This window comes from Cottoperca gobio, chromosome 22 (genome assembly GCF_900634415.1).
Source record: "Cottoperca gobio chromosome 22, fCotGob3.1, whole genome shotgun sequence".
Taxonomy (NCBI): Eukaryota; Metazoa; Chordata; class Actinopteri; order Perciformes; family Bovichtidae; genus Cottoperca; species Cottoperca gobio.
In genome coordinates this window covers 9,553,875-9,575,005 of record NC_041376.1, presented here as the reverse complement: position 1 = coordinate 9,575,005, position 21,131 = coordinate 9,553,875, and the positions used below count along the sequence as shown (strand labels likewise).

The 21,131-nt window shown below is 39.3% G+C and overlaps 1 protein-coding gene across 4 annotated transcripts; it reads right to left on the bottom strand.

The window, feature by feature from the left end:
• Positions 1 to 3,469: 3,469 nt before the first annotated feature.
• grhl1 (grainyhead-like transcription factor 1) lies at positions 3,470 to 20,877 on the bottom strand. 4 transcript variants are annotated; one of them, XM_029460606.1, is made up of 16 exons: positions 20,736 to 20,877; positions 18,015 to 18,204; positions 17,655 to 17,728; positions 16,902 to 17,038; positions 16,593 to 16,813; positions 15,482 to 15,564; positions 15,009 to 15,162; positions 14,775 to 14,886; positions 13,890 to 13,984; positions 10,667 to 10,910; positions 9,884 to 10,011; positions 8,580 to 8,608; positions 8,323 to 8,408; positions 6,483 to 6,568; positions 5,457 to 5,521; positions 3,470 to 4,415 (listed from the first exon to the last, which is right to left on the bottom strand). In XM_029460606.1, the coding sequence occupies exons 1-16, from the start codon at positions 20,753 to 20,755 to the stop codon at positions 4,301 to 4,303; spliced, it is 1,839 nt and encodes a 612-aa protein (XP_029316466.1). In that variant the 5' UTR covers positions 20,756 to 20,877; the 3' UTR covers positions 3,470 to 4,300. The 4 variants fall into 4 exon arrangements, with proteins under 4 accessions (XP_029316466.1, XP_029316469.1, XP_029316468.1 ...); XM_029460609.1 differs by having other exon boundaries at positions 16,671 to 16,813; XM_029460608.1 differs by having other exon boundaries at positions 16,593 to 16,783.
• Positions 20,878 to 21,131: the final 254 nt, after the last annotated feature.

Genomic DNA, 21,131 nt, shown 5'->3' with positions numbered 1-21,131 from the left:
AGCAGTGAGGACAATGCACTTTTAAGGAAAGTTGTTCATCCCTGTTGAATAACATTTATAGTCGCTGTTGCTGTAATTGCAAATAAAATGGAAAAAGCACACAAAGATCTGTAAAGGTGAAGATGATGTTTTGCAGAAAATGAAAGAAACTCCATTTGCGAAACTTAATGCTGCACTGAAAAAATGTAATCACATTCATTTGGGGCTTATTTCTTATTTGAGTACTATTTTTTTTCAGTATACATTTGGAAATAGCCGGATACCAGATATGGAGCAGGACAAATCTCAGAGGTAATTTAGGATTACAGTGCTGAAGGAGGAATGTGTATAGTTTTCTCACAGATTGAAACTGGAGCTGTGGCTAGAGCTGCACTTGGGATGTTTGAACAGCATCAAAGTGGGTAACTTGTGGTCTGGTCTGCCAAGGGTACACTATACTACCATGAGAGTGTGCAATTTAAGATGACAGAACCCAAAATGGTGCAGCATATAACCTCAGAAAAGTCTGTAGCTCAGTTAAATGAGGTTCTTTAGGAAGTATAGTCACAGTGAGACTGTATATGATGAAACACCACCAAGACTTAATCTGAATCTAAGTGATATGAATGGTATTGTCATAAACTGTACATTTACACTTTGCAGAGGTGGAATGTAACTAATTACATTTACTCAAGTTATTTAGTTCAGTACAATCTTTTATAAAAATCCCTAATTCATCCAGACATAAAGCAAACAAGCAGGCAGATGTTTGCATTCTGTTCCATCTCTTCTGTTGATGTAACATTTTAACAGGACAATATGATGGAAAACAAAGAGAGACCTGATGTCTGAGTTGCCAGCCCGGCCAGTTTCCTGACCTCGCTCAGAAGTCAGATGTACACTAAAGAGCAACATGACAGCATGGCAAATGTTGGCATATTTATAACTAAATGAGTCTTTCTGTAGCTGAACCTTCAGATCGTGTGTATGCGAGCATCCAGCATCTGACAGTTATAAAAACAATGTTTGTATTCTTGCCTTAAAGGTTTGTCTTTGTTCATGTTGCAAAGGGAGTTGCAATGATGCACATTTCAGACTTGATCTAACAATAAATAATTATCATCATATTCATCACCACCATCTTCATCCTCATAATCTTCGACATCATCTTCATCCTCCTCATCTTCATCATCTTCATCATCTACATGATCATCTCCATCATCTTCAGCATCATCACCACCACCATCTTCATCATCTACATGATCTACATGATCATCTCCATCCTCATCATCCCCATCATCTTCAGCATCATCACCACCACCATCTTCATCATCTACATCATCTACATGATCATCTCCATCCTCATCATCATCTTCAGCATCATCACCACCATCTTCATCATCTTCATCATCTTCATCATCTACCATCTACATGAGGGGTGGGCAACTGGCAGCCCGCGGTCCGCATGCAGCTCTATCCCTCACTTTGTGCAGCCCGCGAGTCAATTTCCAGATGCGCCAAGCCTGGCGCATTCACATTCCCTCCTCCCCTCTGTTTCGCTCTCTCTCTCTCTCTCTCACACACACACACACACACACACACACACACACACACACACACATACATACACACACACACACACACGCAGAGCGGAGGAAAAGAGAGAACTACGCAGCGGACAGCGGAACCAACCCTCCCCCCGTCGCACGAACATCAGACAGCAGACAGCAGCATCCTCTTCATCATCATCATCATCATCTACATGATCATCTCCATCATCATCATCCTCATCTTCATCATCTTCATCTTCATCATCATCATCTACATGATCATCTCCATCCTCATCCTCATCATCCTCATCCTCATCCTCATCCTCATCATCACATGGAATAGCCTATCGGGTACTTTACTCTAATAGGTTGTTACATACAATGACAGACTGTAGTTCGGGCGCTGGCGGCTCTGTGAGGTTGTACTTGTACCTTTTCTTTGAGCTAATCATGCTATCAGTATGCAAACGTACACAAGGACTGATGTTTATTGCTATATCCATAATCACCAGTTACAAGTTATTTATTGTCATATGCACAATAATGATAGAGAAGCAGCAGTCGGCATAAACATCTTAGATTTCAGACTCCCTCTGGTAGTTCTCATTAAATATGTATAAAAATAAAATCATACAAAATAGTGCAAGGATGATGGTTGCGCTGTATGAAAAGTGTTTGACAATTAATCCCAAAGGGAACCTGAATGTCTGAGCCTGATCCTGAGCATCAATGCAATAGTTGGGATGTAAGGATACTGATAGCTATTGCATATTGGGGCTTAATACATTTATATCTATGATATGTATTTATTTGTTACATTTTGTTTTACAAAGTTAGGAAAGCAAAGTTCAAGTATAGCCTGCTGTTGCCTTGCACATAAAAGAATGCTCCCAGTCATCTCCACACAGGGAGGCATACAGCTTATTAATTAAACACTGGTATCGGTAACGTGACTGAAAAGGTTGAATCGGTGCTTCCTTACTCAAAACCACAATTGTCTACCTCGTGGTGGCGCTAGAGGGAAAGTCAGTAGCTCACCAGAGTCATTAGGATTCATCCTCTGGGGAACATTAATGTCTGTACCAACATGTCATGGAAAACCATTTGAAAAGGTGTTCAGATATTTCAGTCGGGATCAAAGGGGTTGATTGGCTGATTGACATTACTTTCCTTAGAGCCGCACCACAAGTGCGACTAAAATATCAAAATAATAGCCTACTTTAACCAAAGGGCGTATGCAGGAATTTGTGGCCAGGTTTCCGACAGAGCAGCTCCACTGCACAGGCTGTCCGGTCATGCCTGTTCCTGTGCACAGGGTCAGCTTTGATGCCCAGACATCTGTTCCTGTTGACAGACACAGAAACACTGGCACACGCACAGTTAATACCTGCTACAGCTCAACACATCAACCACAGACAGACATACCATTACTTAATCAAAGCATTTGCTTAGATTACAAGTCCAAATGTAGGTGAAAAGGAATCTAATAGGTCAAACAGTTTGAGAGAACACGACGTTGCGAAAGAGTCAGACAACCAAATCAGAAGCTACTGGAGAGCCTTTATTGAGATAATATCCTTTACAAAAAAACAGCAATTAAAAACATTATCTTTTTATCCCTTGACATGTAATGTCAGAATAACTTCATATAAAAAGCAAATAAACATTATATTAATAGGAATAATAGGAATTTGGATATATATGGTAAAAAACAAAACAATGACCCACATCCATTCTCTTAATAAATATATACACAATAAGTACTGAGATACAAAATGAGGGATCACAAAGATCCGTGTTTTCAGTAGTTATATACAACATTTCCTTTTTTTTCTTCTTTTTTTCCTCGATAATATGCATTACATACTTATGGCAATATAGGAGATGTTTTTCCCAAATGTGTCTAAACCTAAATATCATATTGCACTTCCAGAACAGCCTGACTGTAAAATACATTTATTGACCTATTACATCAACATTCAGAAAACTATTCTACAGGGGAAGCTGTGATTTAGCATTATTATCAATATATTTAGTGACTATTTAACACTTACAAAGGTCTTTTTTTTATATCTATCTGACAAAAAAAACATCTTTTAAGTAATTTCATTCACAAACATGTATCCTACGCTAAATAAAAACAAACAAACATTTACATTATTCTACCCTAATTGTATGATGGTTGAAGAGTTTTACACACTAAATACTGCCATGTTCTTTAGTATTAATACACTGAACCACTGGGGTTCCATCAACAATTTGCCGTCTTCATTTTGAGCGCGAAATACCCAACTTTACAGATTATAATCATCAGTGCTATGGCTTTAGGAAGGGAAAGATGAGACGTTTCTCTTCATAAAAAGAAACAACGCTGCCTGCATAGCATGAGGTATAGCAGCACTACAAATACTCTGCACAAACATTTACAAAAGTAGGCACTATTATCTGAGGTGCAACTTACTGAATACAAAATAAAAAGGTGTCATAGCAATCAAACCTGTCCTCACTTGTTGATTCGTATGCACAAAAAGGTTTTTTTAAATGAATCAAAAAGTCTAACTTACATATCTAATCAACATTGCGGTCTATTAAGAGCTATGGCTTTTTTTTTCTTCTTTTCTTTTTTAAATACCTGACATTTGACATTAATGCAGCACAAAGACAACATGATTTAAGTGTCAGATCAAGTGCATAATCACTGCATAGCTAGACGTGTAAACCACTTCTGACGGCTCCATTTCATTCGTCCTCCATCACCTGCGCCTGTTCAATCAGATTTCAGTGAGGGTGAGTTTGTACATGCCGCCCATCTCCTCCATGGTGATCTGGAAGGTGTCTTCGTTGGAATAGTGCTTGATGATGTTGTCGTCCATGTGGACTAGGATCCTATTATAAAAACAGAAATGAGGTGTTAGTGACCTCTTTATTTCATCTTTCTACCAAAACAACTCGTGCCAGGTTGAACTTAAATGACCTTTTATGCCATTAAATGTCTTTTCATTAGCTGATCTTTTAAATGTCTTACGTTCTCTGCGACGCTTATATTTACATGTATTCTTTTTAACTTAGTGTGTTTCCTGTTTTTTGTTTTTAAATGTAAAGTCCTTTAAAGTGCATGTTTTGTATAAAAGGACCTATACAAATTAGGTGTATTATTATTATTATTATTATTATTGTTGTTGTTATTATTATTATTAATAATAATATTATTATTAATAATCTTCTCATCTAACTTTAGGCAAGAAATTCATAAATAATATTTAAATTCGGAAAAACGTTGAAGTAAAGACCTCATTTACAATATAGCCAAGTAAAAAAAACTAAAAACTAATCTTAGGCATCAAGAAACACAAATAAGAAACGGCAAAAAAAAAGCAGAAATAATAAAAAGGTAAATTAGTAGAATTAAATCTTTAGGTTGTTCTGCATGTTATTCCAGGTTGCAGGTGCATTATGAGAAAAATGGATTTTCCAAACTCAGTAAATATTGTCGGCACCTGCAACACGCCATAACCCAATCGTTTAAGCGTGTTCGAGAAGTTTACAAAATGTTAAACATTCTTTAAGCTGTGTTGTACACCAAGACCATGGCTTTTCCTTCAATATGCAAATGTTACCCGTGCACAATTTAATTTACCTACAACATCCCAACTATAGTTATCAAGCCTGTATGTGTCCAATCCTACAGCTAATTGGCTGATGTGCATCACAGCAGCAAGTTGTCTTAGTTCTAATGCAAAATGTATTTTATTAGAGAGATGTTTAAAAGTATAAATTAGGCAAAATGTCCATGTCGTTTGGGGTTGACCTCCCTGAATCTGGCAGGCCAAGGGATTGATTCACACTATCATGATCTGCATTTTAAAAAGGAAGACAACATTTTGCTACATTTGTAGACTTAGTGCAGTGTTACTGCCTCATGCTCACCCTTTCTTGCACTTCTTATAGACTTTTCCAACCTTATCCAAAGGTAATTCGTACTTCTCTGAAATCTGGTTGAAAAAAAGAAACAAAATCAATGTTAAATTATAAAAAGGAACATAAAAGCTTTAACAAACATCATAAAAACTGTCTAATCCTTTACAGACACCTGTTCCACCTGTTGGTTCTCCGTCATTACTAAGTTCACACCGGCCTCTTTCTATTCTTCTATTCCTCGTTGTATTTTTAAACAACGCTTTGCCCACATTCTCCTCTTCTTCTCTCCACTTCCTCTTTTCCACAATATTTTTTCCCATCTCTCCCCTCCATTCCTGCCTTCATCGTCCCCCTGTGTTCCTTTTTAACCCACTCTTTCCTACATTATTCCTGTCACAGCTTATTTAACATGCCATAGTTGCTTATACCCTTTTTGTCTCTTCATTTGTTTATGCAGGTTTTATAAACTCGGGAAAACCCATTAAAAAAGGCAATAAACTTCTTTGGTCATTGCCAGACAAGTATTCCTTTCTGTTTGTCTCTGGCGTGTGATGTTTGACGTCACAGCCGCGCTGGAAAGCAGGGTTAGTAAACAATTGTGGTTAGGCTACTTCTTTTTTATATATCTGTTACTTATTCAGTCTCTCTTTCAAACGTTCAAACCAGAGTTGGTGATTGATGGAACAGTAGAAAGATTACTTTATTTTACTACCGTTTCTGTCAATGGAGTCTGGTGGCTTTGAGAAGAGCATATTAACTGTATTTTTTGTACGTTAATAAATTATTATAATGTTTTATTTATTATATATTCACTTCAATGTGCATCAAAGCATCGCACCGGAAAAGGGGCGAAAATTAGCACGTCCACGTTTCAATCTAAATTGTAACCTTTCCCATTGAAGACAAAAGCCAGATGTTAGTCGGTGTTCGTGGATTTTAGATGCTTTAGACACACACAGAGAACTGGGTCAACTAGCGCACCACTGAGACGACCCATATGAAACAGAAACATGTAGTGAACTGAGGACAACTTACAGCTTCCACCAGGCCTTTCAGCGTGGGAATCTTCAGCATGAGGGCGTCAAACACCTCCTCTGTTTCCCTGCGCACGTACAGCAGGACTGTATGGTGAAAAAAGAAAGAAGAGACGAGAAGGCGTCAAAGGAAAGAACGTGTGTTCATGGGTTGGACACAAAAACAAACCTCAAATCTGGCCTCAAAACAAAAGTCACTGACAGACGTGAAGCGTTTGTTTGCGTCGGTCTAAACAGCTTGACCGCTGCTTTGCTTCATTTGTGTGGTTTTGGGGATTTGTAGCTTTACTGTTTCACTGTCTCGATTTCGAATCAGTAGCTCAAGCACATGCACTCATATGTCTAATCTATTAGTGAATTTAAAGATGTACTGTAAGGTTGCAGGCCATTTGAACTAAATACCCCCCCCTGCAGGACTTTATGAGCACTCATCTAGACTCAAATTGGCACTGGGCCCAGACAAAGCACACTTGCAAAGCACACTCAAACATGGACCGAAGAACCTTTCATTGTTTTCAAAATAGGTCATGCTTTAAAAAGATTTTCTCGTATTGTTTTCCAACCTGTTGCAGGAACTATGTGTACAGGAGTTTTCATTACTTTCAGCTCCAAAACCAAATAAGAAAGAAGTGAAACCTGAATGTAAGTGTAACTATATAATGGTGTTTCATAATGCTACAGCATATATAGGCCAGAGTTCACTGTGGTCTGGAGTTGCCATGGGTAACTGTGTTGGAGAAGGATGTCATTTAAAAAAGAAAGCCGATTGGCAGTTTTCTCTTTCACTGTACTGACATCAGCATGATCCCCTTCAAACAGTCGCAAAAATGGAAGCAGTTGTGGATTTAAAGTCAATTTAAGGTCACAAATTATCCTTGCTTTTTGCTGAATCATGCTCCATTTTGGATATAAATGTGACCTTGTGACCTCTCATCACAGGTTAATGGTTGTATAGTGTGGCACGCCGCCTCAGTCATTGGTATGTTTTTATTTACAAAGCCATTCTTGGCTTGGCTTTGCCTAATATTCTTGGCCAGGTCTCCCTTGAGATCCTTAATCTCAATGAAGCTACCCTGTTTTAAAAATAGCTAAATGAAGAAAAACACGAGTTAGGACCGACTTTCATTGCTGTCTCTCTGCTGTTTTATTATCCTTCACGAGCTCTCAGATCTTCTACTGCTGGGTTTTTAAATACACACAATTATACGCACAAGGAAATAGGCAACGCAGCTTTATTTAACTATGCTCCAACATTATGGACTACCCTACCAAGAGCGATACAAGATGCAGGCTCTGTGACCATTTTTAAACAAAATAATTTAATTTGGCTTATAATTAATGTCATTTTTATTATTTACTTATTTATTTTGACTAATTCTCTCCTATTTTTGACTTAAATGTCTCTTTTTAATTTCACTTATATATTTTAGCGTCTTTTTTCTTGTCCATTTGCTCTGTTTGCATTTTTTAGTAAAGCACTTTGAGCTATAGCTCTTGTATGAAAAGTGCTTTATAAATAACGTTTATTATTATGATTGATAATAATATTATATAAGATAAAAGGTAAAGCCCAAGACTTTCCTCTTCTAGATATACCAAATCTTAAAGCATTTATTTGCATACAGTATTTTAGCATTGAAAAAAGCTTGCTGTATGCCTATGAATAGGATGTAGGGTAAAGGGCACGTAGCTATCACTGGCATGTTGGAAGGCCTCGGCCGTGTGTGTGTTTTGAAAGACCTGGAACACACAGAGCACACAGAGCACACAGAACACACAGAACACACAGAACACACAGACACACACAGACACACACAGACACACACACGCACACAAACTACCTTTTTTTGGTTCCTCCCCTCTCGCCATCTTGCTTGGGGGCGAACCGAACTCATCATCACTGAAGGGTAATCTCTTCATGCCCGAGCTGCAGTGGACACACACAAACACACAAATCATTGCTTAATTGCCCTTAACAAGCAGTTAATAGGCTATACTACTCACACATGAGCACACTAAGTCCACACGCATTTCCTAGAAACAATATGTCTGTATGCCTTTTTGAGTGAAAAGAGCAAGTATGAAATCAGGGCCTCACCTGTCCTCTCCATCTTCTGTCGGGCAAGGCTGCAGAGGAAACGGAAACATAGAAATGAACTCATATGGAAGATCAAAGTTGCTAAAAGTATAAGCAACATAATATATAATAACATTTATGGCAATAACCGACATTAAGATGCACTCTAATATGATTTTAATCTGCATTTGCAACTGCTGCAGTACTAACACTGCATACCGACGGTTAAGTCAGCCAGATCAACAACCAAGTCCAAATGGTTTCCTACGTTGACCCACATATTCTTCCTTTATCACCAAGACCTGAGCCTGCTCAACACAATCCAGCTACTCAGCTGTGTTGTTATAAATGTGGTGCAAAGCCAGTAGTAGTAGCTATCACATCCTCTTTTTACGCAAGGCCTTTCAACTTAAAAAATACAGAGGAAAGTTACACATTTACAGTGCTTTAAATAAGGTTAAAAAATGCATTGGATTGGATAATATTTAAAAAACTTAAATAAGATGCAAGTTGTGTCGGCTCTGTTCGGTTAGACAGTAAATCAAAGCGCATGAAACCCCCTTTTTGTATTTCTTGGAAAGCTGCCTTTTTTTAAGCCTGTTCGCTCTGCGACTATCGATTGCGTTGCTGTTAATAGATTTCTATTCTGAGAGGGAACCCAGTGAAGTCAGAGTTTATCAGAAATTGATAGCACTTAAGCCAGGTTCAATGTCATCGGCAACACCAAAAATAACCTCTTGTCCCTCTCTCAGCCTCTAATAATCATTAACTTGGTAAGAGTGACAGAAAGGGAGAAAGAGCACATTTTTCAAATTTCCACTATAAATAAAGTAGCTCAAAAGCCCAGGCCAGGTGCAAATGCACACACACATCTCTTTATAAATGTCAATTGCCGTGTTCATCCGGACTGGAAGAAGTCCAGTCACAGAGTAGATAAAAACCTGACAAACAGCATGCATACTTAAAGCGTGGAAGGTAAAGTGTGCCAAATTTAGCATCTACACATTGATCCGGCAGTACAGGTAGTATCTTCTGAAACACCCGGTTTGCCTCGAGTCACTGGTTAATGATTCATCTTGTGAGTAAGCAGTCTGATCTGCAGCCATCAGTAGCTAGGACTCCTATCAGTGCACGAAACTAGAACTCACTGTTCCTGCCAACTAGCAAGCAGGCAGGTCACCGCGACCCAGCTGGCTGAGGAGTGGGTGTGAGCAAAATGTTCTAAGATGTTATGGAGGTTATATAAATGTAGCAAAACAACTTGGTCATGGTCAGAAATGAAATGCGAGACATGCTCGAGTTTTGAGTCTGTGACTGGCACTCACGTGGCGCTGGAAGGTGGAAAAGTGAATGTCAGGGATGAAAAGGACAGGCTGCGTCTCGTAGTCGTTCATCATCTTGAAGATGGTCACGTCGTTGCGTTTCTGGAGGATGGGAACTTTGACATCCACAACTGGGAGGAAAAGACACAGCAGGGAGCAGTTTAGTCAATAATTAAGTGTCTATTAAAGCAGAAGGACATATTCAAAGTATTTAAACCTGCATTAATACAGTGTTATGGCCACTTGGGGGCAGCACAACAAGGTGCAAAGCATTGACATAGTTACAGCAAACGTGTTAGCGAAACGTTATTTATCTGTCAATCGACTAAAGAGTCCAGTACACAGAGAGCAACTTCACTCTCTGGAGAGGTAGCTTACAGAGGTTTTATCAGAGCTGAAAACAGAACCTGCTGTGGCTGGAAACAAGGTGGTGAGAGTGAACCAAAACAGTAAATACGCAGGCAGTAATAGTAAAACAATGGGCCAAAACAAGCTAAAATGCTCGGTAGGGCTGAGAAAAACTGCAGTCGTGTGATATTTGTCTGTGCGTTCATCACTACAAGCATCCACTTTCACATTTAGTTTGAGTCATTGCTCACGTAAAATATATGAATTAGTGCAGCTTTAAGACAAAAGAATCTTCGGGGGGAGAAAGAGGCCAGTAGGTGTTGTGTTTTTTACTGTACAGTAAACTCTGGTTATAGGTAGGACAATAATCTACATGAAATAGCAATACTTTGAGTCCCGTGCATGTTAAACAAAGTAAAGTTCTCTTGAGGGACTCACAGTTCATGCTAGGGTTGTGCTCGGTGACCTTCCCTTTCCTGCGGGACTGCTTCCTCTCCTCGTCTCGGATCTTCCTCTCGGCTCCCTTGTCACAGAAGACTTTGATCTGGCAGAAGGCGCGGTGGATGGGCTTGTTGCTGCGGTTGTTGTAGCTGTAGGTGTCGATCTGCAGGTTCAGAGGAAGACCCTTCACGCCCTTCTGGGAGGAGAAGTCGGTGCTCAGACAGTTGACGGAGATGAAGATCTGCGGAGGGAGGAAGGAGGAACAGTTACATTTTTTACCTGTACAAAGAGAAATTAAACATACAAACATCCAGCGGTGGAAAGTACATTTACTCAAGTATTGTACTCAAGTACAAATTTGAAGTACTAGTACTTGAGTATTTCCATTTCCTGCTACTTTAATAATAATATATTTTATGTATCAAGCGCTTTTAAAAAAGGTGCTCAAAGACGCTTTACAGATACATATTAAGATTCATAATTACATTATAAAAACAGGACATCAACATTTAAAATACATACAAATAATTACACACTTAAAAGCAGATCTGAAGAGGTGAGTTTTTATTTGAGATTTGAACATGGAGCGATCGGTGCGGTCTCGGATGTGTTTGGGGAGTGAGTTCCAGAGGGAGGGGCAGCGATGGAGAAGGCTCTGTCACTTTATACTTCTATTCCACTAAACTTCAGAGGGAAATATTCTAGTTTTTACTACACTATATTTATTTGATAACTTAAGTTACTTTGCCGATTCAGATTAATAATACAAAATAAAATCAACAAATAAAGATAATGTGATATTATAGGTTAGGATAAAGAACACCACTTTTTCCAATATTAACATGCATTAATGCATCACTAATTATAATTTAATATAAATTATTCTGAAAGATTAATAATACTAATAATAAAAAGAAATGCAGCCTTGAGCGCTTTACACATAAAAACATAGAGCTGGGCCACTCTGCGTAGTGAGAACTTTTACTTTGTAATTCAAATATCTTTGTACTTTTAATTGTATTTCTACACTGTAATATTGCTGATTTTACTTAAGTGCAGGATGCGAAGTACTTCTTCCACAACTGAAAACAAAGTCAACTTGGATGTTTCTAAATCATAAAGAAGGTTTTCCGTGTTATTTCATCATCAGTGTGAAACACAGACATTCAGCGTTCTGTGTTGCCCTCCGTTGGTCAACTCTAGGAATAACAGGCTCGTATCTTTTCTGATGTAGAGATGCTCCTTTGTCCTCCTGGTGCTTGTATTGAAAACAGGTTATCATTGTGTCAACAAAACACACTATGATTACAGACACTAGGAAGCACCAGACAGAGAGGAACAAAGGGGTACGCAGCAGATATCACTCATATTAGAAATATTATTTAAAAAAGGCAAAACAAATCTTTGTGAATGTATTTGTGCATAAATACAGTTAAAGCCTCTGGATTCCCTCAACTCATCAGTACATACACTTAGCATTTTTTATTTATAGTAACTTAAATAGGATTTACATCTTTCCAGTTGGAATAAAAATCACATAAAGATACATTTCTTAACTTAACCATGTCTTTTAAATTGTTTTTAATTTAAAATGTATGTTACTTTGAGTCTCTTATTATTGTAACAAATAAAAAATCCATGTCACTATTATTATTATTATTATTATTATTATTATTATTATTATTATTATTATTATTATTATTATTATTATTATCTTCAGATGTAACCATGTTTTTTATTTTTTTATTTTGTGAATTGGTATGGCTCATTGTTGGTGCATGTACTGTTTAATTCTAAGTTCAAACAAATACTCTATCATTTATATATAATTATAAATGTTGTGTCACATTGTCAACATAATGTCAATGTTTGAATACAATCATTTTACATGTAAATGGACTATATAATAGTTTGTCTGCTGTATTTGTGTGTATAAATAGTACAACTATATTTTCTACAAACATGAAGATAATATTTGGAGTGATTATAATTACAGATTACTATCATAAAAATCCTTTTTCTTGTATTTTGGGTTTCTTTGCAACTTTGAACTTTGTTAAAAGCAGAAAAACATTGTCATCAAAAGATGTGTTTTTGTAATGACATCTGTAAACTGCCCCAGAGCAGGTAAACATAAGGGAGGGGCTGCCTTTCGCAAATACATTAATGCTGCAGAGCAATCACCCCAGGGGCAAGCCACACACACACACACACACACACACACACACACACACACACACACACACACACACACACACACACACACGCACACGCACGCACACGCACACACACCACGCACACGCACACACACGCACACACACACGCACGCACGGAGGAGTAATGAACACACACACACAAGGATGAACATCCTATGGACAAAGGCCTCGAGTCATGAGACAGTTAGACCCACATCCTGGTGCGTGCGCGTGTGTGTGTGTGTTCACGAGAGAGGGTGGCATGTGCTTTATTTAAGTGTAGCCCAAAGAAAGCAAGACGCTTGAGATGAGTTGTGGCGCCATGTTGTCTGTTCGCCTGATAGCTTGTCCTCCATCTCAGGCTGACAGTGGATCAGTGACATGAGGATCGACAACAAATAAAAAATCAAGAGTGGAAGAGAGGACATGAACTCCTCCGCTCTTACCCGTTGAACAGGATTTTATTTGTAAACTGTCCGGTCCGATCCTCGTCCCCCCCTGCTGAGTTTCCTCATTCCTGCACTCTTTTGTTGCTCTGTCAGAAATACCTTAACACGCAGCATCACAATAGGGGTGACAGGCAGGTTGGACGAGTCAAGAAAACTACACACCTCCACGTCTCTACGCAACAAGACTAAACACACAAGAGGAGGGGAGGAACGACTCTTCTATTTCGGCCTCACTTTTCTTTAACGACTGTTTTGTAGAATCACCCTGAACAAAATGATGATCACAGACAAAGGGGCGTCAACATCTGAAACCTTAATTCTGGTCTGTGGCAAAAACCACACAAGACCTTAAAAAAGAGGAGTAGTTTATTTGTGTCTTAAGATTTTAAGTGTGTTGATGTGAAAAGTTCAAGGCTCATATAAAGAGTTCAAGAAAAGGAAGTATACGGAGACCCTGTGGACCAAACACTGTGCTTGTTCTTACATGAATGATGTTAGAAGCAGCTTTGTCCATCAGTTGTATATAAGAGAAGCTGTGTGTGTGTGTGTGTGTGTGTGTCTCTTTTATTGTCTTACTTTGGCCTCATCGTTGGTGTCCCAGGTGAAGGAAATGGCGTTATAGGAAATCTCCTCGATGTTGCCAATGGTGTTGAAGCTCTCCTTGTAGTCAGCTGTAAAAAAAAAAGAGGGTTTAGGAATAACCGGTTATATAAATCAGGCTATAAATGATATACGATGTAAAAAAAAAAGCCTTCATAATATAGATAGGAATTAAACTTGAAAGTTTGGTGTATGTAAGTGCGACTGAAGTGGAGATTTATGTCTCAGAAAAAAACTAATTTGGCCTAAAGGTTATGTATTGTGAAACTTCAATACATTGCGCAAGACACTACAGGTGAATAAGGTAAAAGTTGAACTGATTGAACTAAATATTACAATAAAACTACACGTGCTGATTAATTAGATTAAGACAATACTTTTGTGTATTACAAGTTTTCTGAAATGTTTCTTGCAAATTCTTATGGAAGCAAAATAGCCCAAAATTGGTGAATCGTGAAATGTATAAATTTTTTGCCTGTAGTGTCTCGCCTTAATAGCAGGGTGAGATGTACCGCTGAACCAACCAGGCTAGTGTACAAGTGTATATAAAACTTTATCTATATTCGCTAAATTACTGTCAGACACGCTGAGGTTTTAAAGGCTGCAGAATGAATCCCTAGCAACGCACCTTTTCCTGTCAGCTCCTCCTAAACTGCCCTTTCAACCAGCCACTTAACTGCAGACACAGGAGGATTAATACTCCTGCTCGATGATAACACCAGGAATGAATCATTAGATCATTTAAATCCCCACCGGCAGTGGCTCAGACGTTACTCTTGAGTTTATTTGACGTGTGTTCTGCCAAATAGTACATATCTTTCTATGAAATTGACAGAATACATTTAAAAAAGTGGTTCTTACCAATATCCAGACACCTCTGTTTGGCAGTGTGTTGTCTGGAGTGCCAGTACTTCCAGTGCTTCAGCTGATCATCCCTGCACTTCTCCTCTCCAAACACCACCATCACTACACTCTGGCAATAGATGAACATACACAATGACAACTTAATATGTTATAATGATCATTTTACATGTTATTAATGTCAATAATCCCTTGTTACTAATTTTAGTTTTTTTTTTTAATCGTTCTTCTTACCCTGACTTTGGTGATGGGTTGCCGCATGCCTTTGTTGTCAACCTCCCTGAGGGTGATTGGGTAAAACTGGCCCTTGTTGAGGTACGTCATCGTCCCGTCACCTGTCTTCTGACGCAGAGACTTGGACGCCTCAAGAGTGTACTCAAAGTTATTCCTAAAGAATGGCAACAATAAAACATGAATAAAATTATTATTTTTTGGTGTAAAACTAGATGACAATGCAACTAAAGCATTCAAAAACATGGTAAAGAATAATGGCGCACGCTTCATGTAGACGCTGCAGGTAAACTGTGACCTTAAAATCAGTGTGCAGGGCCAGATAACGCCTGTGTGTGCAGACTCTTGTCTTTCACACGGAGGGGAGTCTGGTGTCTCCCCTGTGAGTGCCATGAATGAGGCCATTCTGTGGTGTTGTGTTAAAAAGCTGAATGGCGGTGGAAGTCGGACGGTGGGCTGGCGGCAGCGCGACTTACCCCGGCACAGTGTTGAACTGAGTGTAGTCCTCAGGCGTCATGGAGGACATACGTAACTGGAGATCCCCTGGGAAGGAAAACACCTGCAGCGCACAAAGAAAACAGATAAACAGTGTGAAGTGAGGCTCAGCAAAAAGAGGATATTAAACAGCTACTTTTCTTTGATTTTAAATGATTGATTTGTTCTTATAATTCACCAGAGGAACATTTTTAATTTAGTGCTCCTCAGGGATTTTATTCTCTTTCTTTCACCACTTATAACAGTTTATGTAATTTCTTTTGTGGGAGTGTTTCAATAATACTGGAAATTGAGTATAACAGCAAATCATTAACCTTCTACATCTCCAATACTGGACATGGATCATTTTAACATAAGTATACAAACATGGTATTCTTGTTTATCCACATATATTGACATTCATCAACTGCTCTTATATGCCGCTCAAGTCTTTAAAATATCCCCATCCTCCCTTCCCCAACCCCCGAGCACATGGGTAAGACAACCCAAAAACTGAGGATAAAAAAGTGAAATACAATTATATATACTGCTATACAAAGTTTTAAAGAAAATAAATAAAAAATAATAATTAGCTATAAAATGTCAAAAGCTGCCGCAGGGAAACAATGTATAACATCTGTTTACAGTCACAGTAAAGGTTTTATAACTTCATTTAACTTTCTCCATTGCCTTGGACAATATGTCAATTGACAGTTTGAGTAGATTAATCTGTTTTCTTTTAGTTCAAATGGCTCTCCCCTCGTGTAGCTAAGCCCCCCTCTCCCCCTCCTGTGCTGGAGTTTTGTTGGGTTACTTTATTCTAAGGTAATTCCCCTCCAGGTAAATAGAAAAAAAAAGGAGAGAGAAAGGGCTTTGGCTATTGTAGGAGAAAAGTACAGCACTTTATTGTGTTGGTGAGACAATGGCATAATAACACACTGGCCGCTATTTTGGCATGTTCAAATAAAACCAGGGAAGGCTGAGCCCACCGCTGGCTCCATGGGATCAGGTGAATATCCTATTGTGTGATGGGAGAGATCTGAGAGCGGAGAGGAGAGGAAAGCGAGGGAGAGCATTAGCGCGGTTTAGAAAGAGGGGGATCGAAACACACACCTCCTGGGAACCATCCTTGTAACTCTCGAAGGTGGAGTCGGGGGGCGTGCGGGACTGGGTGCTGGGGCTGAACTGTACCGTGTTGTGGGAGAGATGGCGGTCATAGCCGTCGGTTTCGGCACAGTTGTTTGGCACGGTCACTGAGAAGCCGTGGGTTGGCACCTCTGTCTTGACGGGCGGGTAGTTTGGCACTGCGGCAATGGAAACAGTGACGGTTGTGTCTGAGTAGACAAGGTCAAAAAACTGATAATCAGCTTTTCTATTTTTTAAGCAGCTTGTGTCCATTTGTGTAATTGAATGTGAACAGACCTGGTGAGGGGAACTGGGCTCGCTTGTCCTGGGCCAGCTGAAGAATATTGAAGGGCCCCTTGAGGACCTGGATCCTGCTCTCCATACCGCCTTCCTGATGTGGAACGATGGGGTGCACGGTCTGGAGCTGGTGTCTGCTACAAAGAGAAACAGCACACATGTAGTAGATCTATTGGATTTGAAGTGTTATGATTATCATCACATAAACCCTTTCAGAAAAAAACTATTGAGTTTTTCTTTATTTATCTACTACTTTTGTTTCTGTTTATTTTTGCTTAAGTGTTCATGTGCCTTGTGTTCGACTACTGCCCTTTGGGGACAGATAAAGATAAAGTCATACCCTTATACCCTTAGATAACCATTATGAATGTATTATACACAACACTTAAAATTAATTAAATAACTCTTAAGCTAAATTTGTTACTTTTATGACACTTGTGACAGTTTGTATTTATTATTTTGGTGTCACGTTGTTGTGCGACTGTCTGAATGTTAATGTTTTCAACTCTCAGGTCTCTCTTGAAATCTAGTGGGTTAGATAGAATAATTGAGTTGAGCTATAAACAAGGTTGTTTTCTTCCTGAAAATACTCTTTGTACAAACAAGCTGCTCCTCCCCAAATTAATACGTTTGCAGTTTTAAATAGATTTTAGAGAATTAACGGTTGAGCTCTTCATGTCGAAGTTGCCCTCTGCTTTTATACAATTGTATTTTTTAAAGGGGGGATGGTATTAGGTGAGGACTGCTGCTTACCTTTTGTTAGGATCCACATCACAGACGAGGGCTTCTGGCTTGCTCTGGGTTATTGTTCTCTTCTCCCGGGGCACCTGTATGGGAGGGTAAACACAGCCGCTTAGCATCTGACCACATCACATCTAACAAGCCAGGTCATCCTGCTGTCTATAGATCAGTTACATGACATGTTGCTTCATGGTCGCATGTCAGTATGGAGAAAGATCGTACAGGCAAAGCCTGTCGGGATTTGGTAACTCATCTCCTGACATAAGATTTTGCACTTGTGATTGCTTCCAGATCCACTGTGAATTCATGAGGAACAAGCTCAGAAAGTTGGAGAATCCTTTCCCGCATGGTCAAGACGTTAATCCCTGTTACCTTATAGTAGTCGTAGAGCAGGCCCAGAGCTGCGGCGCTGTCCTCGTCTCCGTTTATGCTCATCATGGCCTTGGTGGCAGCAGTCAGCGGGTTCTCCAGAAAGGATTTCCAGGCTTCATCTTCTGTGGTGAAGGAGCGACGCTGGCCTCCATATCCCTGCTCGTTCTGGAGAACCAGGACCGCACGCTTACTGCAAGAAGACAGAGTTCCATAAGTTACATATACAAACCAATTATTAAGATTTAATGCTTTTTTATGCATTTAAAACTCTTTATTACTTTCAGTTGTCGACCATTGAAGGTATTACCTTAAATATACTGTATGGACACTAGTTATACATGTTTAAAAGAGCAGATACAGACTCTTATATCTCCTTTATGACAGGGCTGCACGATACGAGGATAATAAGCGTTAACGTTGAATATCGCGATAACGATTACTTGCAATAAATAAACAGATGTTAAAGTGTAATCTGTTCTGCCATTCTGCCACTTTCAGTTTACTGCTAACGCACTGAAAAGAATATATTTCCAACATGCTTTTATTGAACACATTTAACATTGAACTGAACACAAAAGGAACCGATGAAAAATATTTAAAGTGCACTTTTCTACTGATACTCTCTTTGAACTAACAAAAGACTCCCTCGCAAGTTGACATCGAGATTTAAAAAACACGATATATTATGCAGCTCTACTTTCTGAGCCTCTCCTCAAGCATTGAACAGATTTATTCTCCTCTCTGACTTCATACGAGTTCACAAAGCCAAGACCTACAATCTCAACCTTGTTCTGAACAGACAAACAGGTTATAACAGCGAAAGATCAACCACGTACGTATGTTCTTTATCTGTAAGACCTGTTGTTCAAGCTTTTCAATGATTGTGCAACAAATCTCAGCCATCGAACCACAGAGGTGTATCAAGCAAAAGATGCTCTACAGGCTCGTCCGGTGTGACGACTCAGGGCTTCTCCTCGGGGACTTCTCATTGGCTGAGAAGCTGACCGCAAGTGACGCACCTGACTCGGTCACATTCCAACGCCATGCTACTGTTTTTGCAAGACAATCATGAGTTATTATTCAAAGTCACTGGCTGTGTCTTTCTCCTCTTCCTCTTCCATCTCGTGAGGCCTTTCCAGTCATTGCTTTGTAAACAGGACACACCAGTTTCTGTTTCTGTGGGTCTCCTCTGCTTCTAATGGTCTAAATGTGTTCATTTAAGCTCATTTAACTCAGGTAAACACCTTAAAAATGAAAAAGAAATGAAGATACAGTTCCAACAAGAGAAAAACATTTAACATTTCAACACTGAACCTGCCTATTTACAGTCAATTTTAATGTTTGCTCAGCTCCTATTTACTTAGACGTGTTAAGCCCAACGACTAAAACAAAGTGAAGTCATTAGTCGAGCTCTTGTTCTCACAGTTTCATCTGAATCATTAGCTTTGCTTGTCAAACTTTGGAATATACACACCCGTATAATACGCCTTCAATCATCCTGCCACCAAATCCACCCGCTTGATTTTCTGCCACAACAAAGTAATGATGATAAAGTGTAAACGGACAGGCTCAGCTTCCACGTTCAGTATCTACAACAAGCTGCTTTGACCATTGAGAGGAAAAACAGCTAAGTGATAATTAGTAATTCTATATCTAATTGTGCTATTCAGAAAAGGCAACCTGATAAGAACCATTATTTACTCACAATAAAACTGGAAGAAAAAGTAATCAATTACTAAAACAATAAATAAAGAGTTTGATTGTTTTTCAGACAGATATTAGAATTCGACTTCATATAAATTCAGTAATGCAGCATGAATTCACAGACTTTCACTTTTAATGTACATGAAAGAACACACATATATTTAACATTTATAGAAATGTGCATGTAATGTCACATGTTTTTGACACCCAAAACATTTGAGTCCTGTAGAGTAAAATCCTCTAAAACCTCATATGGCCCTGTGCTTGCTTACATTGTCTCTGTTAGTAAAGTCGAGCCAACGCCTAGCAGGTGTACGATTTCACTCCTCTCAAAACTCTCCTTGTCATTGCCCTCAAAAACATACAGAATATGGGCTGAACATTTAAACCAACATGAAGAATATTCCTCTTTTTCAATACTTTTTAGTGAAGCTGTTGATCAAAACTCCTACATGAATATAAAACCATCTGCAGAGACCGTTTTCTTCAGCTGACAGCTCCCTGCTGAGCTCCATGTTTATTCATGAACAAACATCATTAAGACTTTCCACATAACTGTTAGAGCTTAAAGCTAAATTAAACACTAAACCGCCTAGGCATCGCTATCACGGGACCGTTTTTTCTTCTCACAGACAGGCGCCTCTGCTCGCACGACAGGTGGAGATACACCTGTGCAGGCTTCAACATGACAGGTGAAATGAGCAACACCATGGGAAACAATGAGATATCATCGCTTTACCGTTTGGCAGTCAAGTCTTTAAGTAAACTCAACCTTAAAAAAAAAAGAAGCTATAATAAATAATCCTATATAATAATTCTTTAATATCAGATTTTGAAATATCAGGCAGCAGCTGTGGGTCAGAGGTGGACCACAGTGTGACCTTTTAAAATCCGTCTGTGCCATGAACTCACAAAAAAAGTGTAAAAATCCCAAAATATATTTAGAGACAGTATTAAAAGCTTATAGTGTCTCGTGCTCGTTGTGCAGGGTAAAAGTGGAAATTCAGGACAACTTACTTGTCATGCTCCTGTGACATCTCGGTTGGTCGAACTGGACTTTCTAGTTGGTACTGAAAATCCGATCCGTCTTCTTTACCGTGGAAAACTCCGCTGGATGAGGGCCGCGGTAACAAACAAGGTTTCCCCTACTGAGAGAACGGGTTTTGTCGGCTTTTCTCGCTTTTTGGGCAATGCTGAGAAATTAAGGCCGGTTTTACCTGTGACAGGCCAGCGGATTGGATTACAGGTGGACAGGGGGCGAGGCCACGCTGTCAATTGAAGCTCCGAGGCTGTGATTGGCTCACCTGGTGGCCTACCTGGCCTCTCCTACCTGGAGAGGGACTCGGTGTGAGCGAGAGGAGGAGCAGGGTACAACAGCTGTGATTTGATCATATATTGGGAAATAAATATACT

Bases quoted from the DNA above. Each gene is read 5' to 3' on its own strand.
- grhl1 (XM_029460606.1), bottom strand. From the start codon at position 20,755: ATGTCACAGGAGCATGACAA. The intron at 17,039-17,654 runs GTAAGCAGCAGT...TTCTCTTTGTAG, and splicing joins GATGTGGATCCTAACAAAAG to CAGACACCAGCTCCAGACCG. The intron at 16,814-16,901 runs GTCTGTTCACAT...TTGTCTACTCAG, and splicing joins AGCCCAGTTCCCCTCACCAG to ACACAACCGTCACTGTTTCC.